We start from the raw sequence: 10209 nt of genomic DNA, 5'->3' as shown, positions 1-10209 counted from the left end.
CATGAAACCACACATGTCGAGCATGGCCTCTATTATCCATTTTCATGATGTTCTTAGCAGTTTTTTCTCCAAGTAGGTAAGGTTCTCCATCTTCTTAGATGTCCATGCAGATCAGTTTGATTTTCCAGCTAAGATTCAAGGAAGAGATTACAGTTCAATTCTCTGTATTCTGAAAAGCTTCAAAGTCCTTTCATCAAGGACATGGATGAAGGTAGTTTTTATCAAGACCTTTGTAGTTTTTTCAGATCTTTTAGTGGCCTGAAGGGGAACACTAAGGTAGGTCAGAGCATATATAACTGGGGCTCCCGGTCACCACTACATGCTAAGAACTCAAACTTCCCTGAGTACTTGGAGGCAGGAGAGAAGCATGAAGTGGCTTGTGCTCTTTGGGCTGGTGGCCTTCTCAGAGTGCATAGTCAAGTAAGTATCGGGACTGTATGTCACATCATATTCCTTTATCAGATTTTTATTTTCATCTGATTATTCTTTCACCCATCAGGTTTAGAAGGGAATGGAATATTTCCCTAAGTGTCTTAAAGTTCAACTCTTACTTATTGATAAGTAACTTGCTATAGGAACTGTGGATCCCAAGGTCTTGGTGTAAATTTGGGTTGCACAACATTTGGGGTCCAGTCATGTCATGACTTGTTGAAAATGCAACTCCTTGCAACTGTTCACTGCACAGTTTATGCAGATGTTGATATGGTCCTGTGGAATAGCACTTTTCTAAATTTTGTTTAACATGTCCTCTTTTTCCCCTGTCAATTTCAGTGTGTATATGCCTATGTCTGCATCTCTGTATCACTGTCATTTGTCTCTCCATCACTTTGGAAGTCACTGGGAGTCTATTTCTCTTTGTTTTGTTTTCTTTTTAATTTTTCATTTGACTCTTACTTCCTTCTCAAGCCTCTGAATTTCCCTTCCTTGTTCCCTATATCTTGGATTCTTTCAAATATCTCTTCTTTTTCAACTTGGAGAAAGATACACTATCTTATATCTGACAAGCAGTGTGACCACAGCCAACTCAGAAACCTCTTGCATTTCAAATTGCTCCGTTGTAAAAGACAATAAGAGTCCCCTTCTATCTCCTTCCTTGAGATTCTTTCAGGAGGAATGAGTGGGATGACAACAGCAATGTTAATGGCTGTCATTGTTGAGACTTCCTTTTTACCAGGTACCTTATATCCATCACTTCACTTATCCCCAAGATATTCTATTTGGAGGGTTTGTATTGTTACATTCCACCATTTTGCTGAAGGGGACACTGAGACACCACATGGTCATATGTCTTACCCAAGATTGCAGAAAAGAACCTGTATTCAAATCTATGTCTTTGCCATGGTATATGCATAAAACTCTGATAATAATCTGCTGCATAAAAATGATTAGAAAACACACAGGGCCATTAAAATGACAGTTATACATTAACACTAACAGTTAATTGTAGCATCTTGTTTGTTTTCTTTGTCAAATGCTCAGTGAAAGAGTACCTCTAAGGAGAGTGAAGACCATGAGAAAAACCCTCAGTGGAAAAAACATGCTGAACGATGTCTTGAAGGAGTATCCTTACAGACTGCCCCAGATTTCTTTTCATGGTTCAAATGTAACTATTCACCCATTGAGAAACATGAGAGATGTGAGTATTTCGGGAGAATATTGCTCCACAGTGCCCGCTGGTTCTCTAGCTTAGCATGGGGCTCATCTGGAGTTGCTAGGAGGGATGTTGGGTTTGGGGTTCCTGCAGGAGGCAGAGACACTGGAAAACAGGGACCCCAGCCAGAGGAGAAGGCACTCTCATCCTCAACTGTTGGTCTTTGTGACTGGGCCTGTCAATTACCAGGTGGCAGGTAAATATCCATTTCTGTGTCAAAAATGTGTCATTAGTTTGAGGGCAATTGTTCCTTCTGAACGAACTGAGCCAGTCAGTTATTGATGAGAGTGAGCCATCACTGATCAAAAGGTAGAACCAACTGCAAAGCAATTGTTAATCCCCAGAGAGTAATTCAGTTTCCACAGATGCAAGAATGACAGCAGGAAAAAGTTACTGAACCTGTATTTTGTGTATGGTCATAAGGGTCTAACACAATGCTTATTGTTTTTAGATTAGAAAAGGGCTTATTTTGTCTTCAAGAATGCCCGTAACAGCCTGAGAGATAGGCAAAGAAAAAATACATGTCAATTGAAAGGGTCACCAGCGTGGTGTTGATTGGATGTGGTCTGAGTTTAGAAGGAGTGGTTGGAGTTGATCAAGAAGGACCTCCTGGAGAAGGGGATGTGAAACTTGGTTTGAAGAGACTACAGAGCTCCTCAAATGAAGGCACCAGGACTTCCCTGAGTGTCCAGCAGTCCTGGAGGCCCAGTGGTTATGCCTCTGGGCTTCCCATGAAGGAGGTACCACTTCAACATCTGGTCATAGAGTTCATATCTTGCATACAATGTAGCACAGGAAAAATATATCAAATACAAATACCTCTGTGACCAAAGTCTGTGAGCTACATGGTGGTTAGAAAGTATTCTCAAGATATATGATACCCAGAGGGAGACATCAGTTTGGGAATAGAGGATAGCCAGTTCTGCACTAACCCACTCCCTCCTTCTCCCTGTAGATATTCTACGTGGGTAACATCACCATTGGAACACCTCCTCAGGAATTCCAGGTTATCTTTGACACAGCTTCCTCTGACTTGTGGGTGCCCTCCATCTATTGCAACAGCTCAACCTGTTGTGAGTACAGACATCTCCTCCCCGGACCATCTTTCACTTACCCTGCGGCCCTGTTTCCACCCTTGGCACCTGATGACACCCATCTCTTGTGTCTGCAGCTACACGTGTTAGGTTCAGACATCGCCAGTCTTCCACCTTCCGGCGTGCCAATAAGACGTTCGGGATCGTGTATGGATCTGGGAAAGTGAAAGGAGTTGTTGTTCATGACACAGTTCGGGTAACAGTGTAACAAATGCTGAGTCAGGACTGGATATGAGGTGACCACTACTTACAAAACAGATTCAGGACCATCTGGCAAGACCCTTCCTAGTCTAACTCACATAAAATTTGGCCATCTTATCCACAGGGTCATGTCTCTGGAGTAGCAGTGCCCATGGTGACACACGAACAAACAAAATTAGCTAACCCAGAGAGTGGCTTGAGCTGTGGACTTGCAGCTCCTGTGCCATGAGCAGTTCAAGGTTCATTTGGCTCAGAGCAAGGAGGGATAAAAGCACCTACTTTTATATTAACAGACTGTTCCAGCAACTTTCAGGTGATAACTGGTTTAATTCTGCAACAACCTCACAAAGCAGTTACTCTGATTAGGTCATGAGACATATGAGGTAACTGAGGACCAGACAGCAAGGGCATTGCTGAGAGCACACAGCTGATAAAAGGTGGAGTTAGGCTGGCTTTTCAGGCCTGAAGTTGCTGTGGGGTGTTTGGGGACAGGATGAAACAGATCTGGGGACCCTGGAGGCAGTCAAGGACTTCATGTATAAGGAGTGGGAAACTGGAGGCCTGAGAAATCAAGGGGCTTTATAAATGAGTTCTCACTCTAGAGGACCCTTCAGAGTCTAATAAATCTATGGCTTGCTTCCCCCAAAATACTTGAGTAGTTCCCCCCATCTCTTTCTCTTTCATACACACTCACAGAAATATACACATATCCGCAAAAGTGAATTCCCCAGGCAGTAATTTCATAGAACCCTGCAAGCAAGATTGTGTTTTCGGCTACTGTCTTCCTGGACAGATGCAGAATGCACAGTACCTTACAGAAAATTCAGTCCATTCCTGTCATTAGGTCACAGTAATGCCAAAGAGAAGGCTATCTAGCTCGGAAATGTTTAGTCCATAAGGTGGCACCAATGGGACCTGTCCTGAATCTTGGTTGCCCCACCTGTACAGAAGCCATGAGGCCCATTTAACTCACTCAGGTAGTGTTTTTCAGAGGGGCAGATAATTTAGAATTCATACCCTCTCTCAAATGGAACCCAAATTCCCCTTCTATGTTTCTCTACCCCGTTTGTGGGCAACCAAAGACAGAGCCCAGCCTCAATTCTTCTCTGAGGATCTAATGGAAATACAGTCCAGCCCAGTCCTAGCCTCACTTCACGTATCTGTAAGTAGGAACACTCTTCTCTCCCACAGATTGGGGACCTTGTAAGTACTGACCAGCCATTCGGTCTAAGCGTGTTGGAATCTGGTTTTGAGCACAGAAAATTTGATGGTGTCTTGGGCTTGAACTACCCCAACCTATCCTTCTGCAAAACCATCCCCATCTTTGACAAGCTGAAGAATGAAGGTGCCATTTCTGAGCCTGTTTTTGCCTTCTACTTGAGCAAGTAAGTCTGAGATGGACAATTCCTTTCTCCAAATTAGCTGTAAGATGCTTTCAGTTGCATAAAAATTATTGAACACTTGATAAAGAAGTATCCTGAGAGAAAAATATCCAAGGATAACTATGGCCCCAGGGCCCTACCTGGCTTCATCACTTGCTTTTATAAATAAAAGTTTATTGGAACACGAACCTACTCCTGGGCTCAAGACCAGTAACTTGGTCTAGGGGGGTGAGATAGGAAGGAGGCAAAAGGAAGGCAACAGGAAACAATTTGGAGGAAAAAGCATTATGATTTGATTATGAATTTGTTAAGGAAGGAAGGAAAAGGATGGTGGATATCTTTCCTTCCTCATTAGCATTTAAAAGGGAGCCCAGGATCAGCTATCCAATTTGTGAAGCCAGTGAGAAATGAAAGTGTGGGACACAAAACTGTGGAACCCCTTTGTTCAAGAAATATTAGGCATTTATAAACAGGGAGTTCAGAGGTGGGGTCCCTTCTGAATGTGGAGTCCTTTGGACAGTGGAGGTCACAGGCCAGTGGAGCCAACTCTGGGTGACCTGAACCCACACCCTTAGAACCCCCAGGCCTTGATTGTCCTGAAAAATGACAAGGTGGACAAGGGGAAAGCCAAAACACTTCAGCACCCTCTCCTCTGAGAAGGTCTGAGCACTCAGGTCACTGAAGGTCCAAGGCGTCTTCAGAAGACATAGTGGGTGGAGCTCAGACAAGTGATTCAGCTTCTAACATCCTCTGTGCCGCTCATGAGACAGCAACAGACCTCAGTCTGGATCTCTATCTCTCCTAGATGTTATTTCTGCATCTGCACATGGGGACCTTATTAGGGCCTTAATGGGTGGACCATCACAGCTCTCACACAGTGCTGTTGTTACTGTCCTCCAAGGATACTCCCCTCACTTCTTTCTACAGAGATGAGCAGGAGGGCAGTGTGGTGATGTTTGGTGGTGTGGACCACAGCTACTACAAGGGAGAGCTCAACTGGATACCATTGATCCAAGCAGGCGACTGGAGTGTACACATGGACCGGTAAACCTCTCCCTCTGAGGGTCAGCCCGAGTGATGCTCCCACTACTGTACATGGACACAGGCAGACACACACAAATGCATTCTTAGACACACAGTCACACAGACATATACACCACCCATAACGACACAGATAGCCACACAGACACTTGGAAACATACAAGCAGACACATATAAACCAACACAGAGACACATAAAGACATGCATCGCTAGTCAGAGACACACAAGCACACACAGGGACACATACAAACACACATACAAACAAACACACAAGTACATAAATACACAAACAACCCGTGGGTTCATAATACCCAGGCCTTCTGAGCAAGGCTCTAACCAGGGTCCTAAAATGGTCCAGAGAAGTCTGTGCAGCTGGGAGAGGGCTGCACCCACTGCCCTTCCGGGGGCGGGGGGGAACATTTTTAGAGGACTCTACAGTACGGAAAACAGAGGATCAGGGAGAATTTGACTAGCCTGAACAGAGTTATGATAAGATGACCAACTGTCTAGGGCTACTTAGGACATAGGAAGTTCTCAGTACAGATAAATGTCATTTTAAAAACAGGGACAGTCCTGAGAAAATGGGGAAAACTGGTTTGCTTAGGGAGCAGCTACCCAGCAGTGGAAAGAGGTTGGCTTCAGTCTTAAGACGTGAAAGCAACTAATACAAAATGCACCACCATGTTCATGGGCACACAGTGAGGCAGGGGCTATAACAGAGAATCAGGAATGTGGGATCCAGGAGTGACCTGAGGACAAGAGGCATAATTGACAGGATTCTGTTTGATACCCTCAGACAAAAGCTGACCTCTACTTTGGAGTTTTTGTGGGCTAGTCATGTATTTCCTGGCCAGAGTCTCAGGGTCTGAGCTGGTTGTAGGAGCAGTGCTGGGAGACATTCTCTCCCAGAGGAGCCCCTTTCTCCCTCTACTATGAGAATCTGCTGCCCCTGTTAATCTCCATCTTCACTCTGTGTGTGACCCATTATTTGTTCCCCACCAGATAGAGCTCTCTGGAGATTTCTTATTGTTTTCTCAGTCTTCATTCAATCATTGAAAAGAAAAGTACTGGACATCTACTGTGTGCCAGGCACCTTAGGGAGGCAAGGAGAATAAAACTCGCCCTCACATTTAAGAAGGCAGATGTACATGAAGTGACTTGCCCACATAGTGAATTGTGATTTTGGTTCATGCTAGACTTGAGGAGGAGAAGGCAATGGCAACTCACTAAAGTACTTTGCCTGGAAAATCCCAGGGATGGCAGAGCCTGGTGGGCTGCTCTCTATAAGGTCACAAAGAGTCGGACGTGACTGAAGTGATTTAGCAGCAGCACCAGCAGCAACAGTCATGAGGAAGGGTCTACAGAGAGTGACCAAGACAGGAGACTGATAAATACTAGGGGAAAGACTTCCCAAAAACAATACAATTAAGGTGGAATCAGGAAGATGAGAAGAAATTTGCTAGTGAAAGGGAAATGGAGTCTTCTAGGAAGGAAGACTAGCTTGTGTCAAGGTACAAAAGATCTTGGTGTATTCAAGTACTACATTTGAGGATATCAGGAAAGGAGCTGTGTTGAGAGCAAAGTAAAAGAGAGCAAGAGACAAAGTGCTGTTTAGGAGACAGTCAGGAAGGGGACAATTCTGGTGAGACTCAGAGTGACCTTGATGCCTGCTTTCTTCCATTGTTTCTCAGCATCACCATGAAAAGAGAGGTTATTGCTTGTTTGGATGGCTGCATGGCCATTGTGGACACCGGGTCATCATATATCCAAGGCCCAGGAAGACTGGTCGATAACATACAGAAGCTGATAGGCACCATGCCACAGGGATCCATGGTGAAGGGTCACGCCCCTGGGTCACTCCCTGTTTCCACACAAAACAAAGATCTCCAGGGCCAACCTCTCACCATCTCTCTCTAACAGCACTACGTTTCATGTTCTGCAGTCAATACTCTGCCCTCTATTATCTTCACCATCAATGGCATCAACTACCCAGTGCCAGGTCGAGCCTACATACTCAAGGTGAGGGGACAATACTGAGGGTTGGTTCTCAAACTGGAGCTTGCAGGAACCCTTGGGCTGCTGCTGGGAGGAGGGCACCCTCTGGAGGCCATGTCACACCATTTCAGATGCTGCTGATCCCTGTGGCTGGGTCAGTGCCTCCCACAGTACCAATCACTTGTGAGTAAAGGGCTGTTTGGGACACTGTTTTTCCTGAAATAAATGTGGAGATACCACACCATATGGCATGGTGGGAGTCAGGGATAGGGGAACATTAAGGTCCTTAGTCCTAAAAGAGCTTGAATTCAATCTTAACCCTTAGGTGCATGAATGTGAAATTCAGCTCTAGTAGTCCCTGAAATAGGCCATGTTACAAGGAGAATGGCGGGGGACAGTCCAAGTGTGAAGTCCCAACATAAGTTAACAGTCTGCCTTACATCTCAAGATATTTCTGGTTTGAATGATAAATTACATGGTCAGCCTAGTCCTCGGCTGCATCTTCCCATTGCTCTGAACAGGTGCCTCCTTTGTCAGTTGGGGTACCCGAACATGACCCCTCAGTGGGGAGGTTGGATACTAAGGTGAATAAAGGGTGCACAGTGACTGCTCAGCCCCGGCACAGGGTGGAGGTTTCATGTCAGCTCCCTGAGAGAGTTCGTAGCAGGCTGATGGACTCAAAGAAGGCTTTGAAGAAGAGAGGGAATATCAGGAATTCTAAAATGACAAACTCTTTGAGCCATTTTGAGGGTTGCTTTGTTCTAGGCAAAAGTGCACTGGATTCTATGCAAATGACATCTCAAGGTACTCTGCACTAAGGCACTGGGGACTTACTAGGGGTGATGATGTCTACAGACTGACCAGTGGGGATGGGGAACCAGAGTACGTTACCCACCAAACCCTGGAGTGGTCAAACAGGGTGAGTGTGGGCCAAAGGAGGCTTCTCAGAGTTCCTGAGTTAAGGGTTTAAGACAGTGTTGTGGGCACTGCTCTATTTAAGATGGATAAGCAACTTCGAGTTATTTTGCAGCACAGGGAACTCCACTCAGTTATACGACAGCCTGAATGGGAGAGGTGTCTTTGGGACAAGGATACCCAGACACATACGGTTGAGTCCCTTTACTGTCCACCTGAAACTCAGAATATTGTTAATCAGCTATACTCCAATACAAAATAAAGTTGTTTTTTTTTTTTTTTTTAAAATAAAGTACAGATTGTGGGGATGTAGGAGGAGAACCAGCATTCTCTGCAAAGAAAATAAGGAGCAGGAGTCAGAAGGAAAGAATCAGGGAATGAGGAGAGCTATGGACACACTTGTTCTTTTTGAAATAAATTATATTGAAGTGTGTCTAATCTTCAGTGTTGCATTAAGATTTGCTGCACAAAAATGTGACTCAGTTATACTCATAAAAATATATTTTTTCTTATTAATTTTCATGTGGTATATCACTAAATATTGAATATAGTTCCTGACGCTCTACAATAGGACTTTGTTGTTTTTCATTCCTCTGTTTCCCCAACTCCCAGTCCTCCATCCACGACACCCTTCCTCATGACAACCTGATGTCTTGGCCCTCTTTGGTTTTGGATGAACTTTCATATCTCCTGCTGCTGAGAAAACCCCTTGATACTTACCAAAAGAGGGAAATAAAAAAAAGAATTTTGCTGGGTTTGGATATTGGGGGGAGTCACCGGTAAGGGCTCATGCTGACTGGTGTGTGTCTCTGACTTCCCCAGGATTCTAGAGGCTACTGCTATACCAACTTTAAAGAGAAAACTCTGAGGAGATCTACAGAGACCTGGGTCCTGGGTGAACCCTTCCTGAGGCTGTATTTCTCAGTTTTTGATCGAGGAAATGACAGGATTGGCCTGGCACAGGCAGTGTAAATGCTTGGAGAGGTTCAGGAATCAGTAAAGCCGTTCCTAACACACACACACTCACACTTTGAGCACTCCTGCCCAGGATGCTGGTGAACTGTATTTGGTGTTTTGTACACACTATTCTCAGTAAAGAAAAAAGGGTTTCACTCTTAATGGTGCTGAAAGAAATGTTGCTTCTGTTTGTGTCTGGGAGTGAAGGATCTAGAACTAAGTCTGAATCAAAATTGAGAGGATCCCTACTCCAACTGGCTTCAAGGAAAGGGTAGACTCATTGAAATGATTCTGGGAATCTAGGATACAAGACTCAGAGCAAATACAAAGATCTCAGTGACTGGAGTCAAAAATCAGAAGTCATCAAATCTCTCTCACCCTCGCTATTTCCCTTCAGTCTACTTTGATGGTCTTAGCCTGGCAACTTTTTTTAAGGCTTCTACACCTAGTGAGGGAGTTCAAGCTACCTGCCCTAGGGTTTTAAATCCTGAAGGCATCACCTAGTAAGGAAAAAAGATTGAGACATCAGAGTTAAAGGGTGTTCTCTGAATCACCCACCTCATTTCACACATACAGCCCTAGATCAGCCATCCTGGCAGGGACATAGGGTCTTATGACTGGCTTCACATGGTCTTTGGCCCTGACTCAGCAGCACACATGATTGTTCATTTCCTTCAGAATTACATTACTGAAGCTGGGGAGAGGCAGGCCCCAAAGATAGTGACTGGCTAATGGCCTAGGCCATGGAAGAGTTTGTGATGAACCACCAACCCCACCACCTCTTCATTCAGAGGAATTGTAAGGGGTAATGAAACAGACTCTCTTCATCCCACCTCAGATGAACTTATCACTGGGCTTCTCCTCCAGGGGATGTTGGGTGAGGTATTTCATGCAGAGCTGATTCCCTCTTTTTCCCACATCCCAGTCACCAGCTCTCTGTCACATATGCCTGCTCTGTCCTTTCCAGTCCTAC

At 44.7% G+C, this 10209-nt stretch overlaps 1 protein-coding gene across 1 annotated transcript; it reads left to right on the top strand.

Moving 5' to 3' along the window:
• The first annotated feature begins 319 nt into the window (after positions 1 to 319).
• Positions 320 to 9251, top strand: LOC128068944 (pregnancy-associated glycoprotein 4-like). The gene is made up of 9 exons (XM_052662219.1): positions 320 to 420; positions 1486 to 1636; positions 2607 to 2724; positions 2823 to 2941; positions 4138 to 4331; positions 5256 to 5372; positions 7061 to 7202; positions 7290 to 7388; positions 9102 to 9251. The coding sequence occupies exons 1-9, from the start codon at positions 320 to 322 to the stop codon at positions 9249 to 9251; spliced, it is 1191 nt and encodes a 396-aa protein (XP_052518179.1).
• Positions 9252 to 10209: the final 958 nt, after the last annotated feature.

Source organism: Budorcas taxicolor, chromosome 25, assembly GCF_023091745.1.
Source record: "Budorcas taxicolor isolate Tak-1 chromosome 25, Takin1.1, whole genome shotgun sequence".
Lineage (NCBI taxonomy): Eukaryota > Metazoa > Chordata > Mammalia > Artiodactyla > Bovidae > Budorcas > Budorcas taxicolor.
Note: the sequence above shows the minus strand (reverse complement) of the source record. Positions and strands in the feature narration are given on the sequence as shown.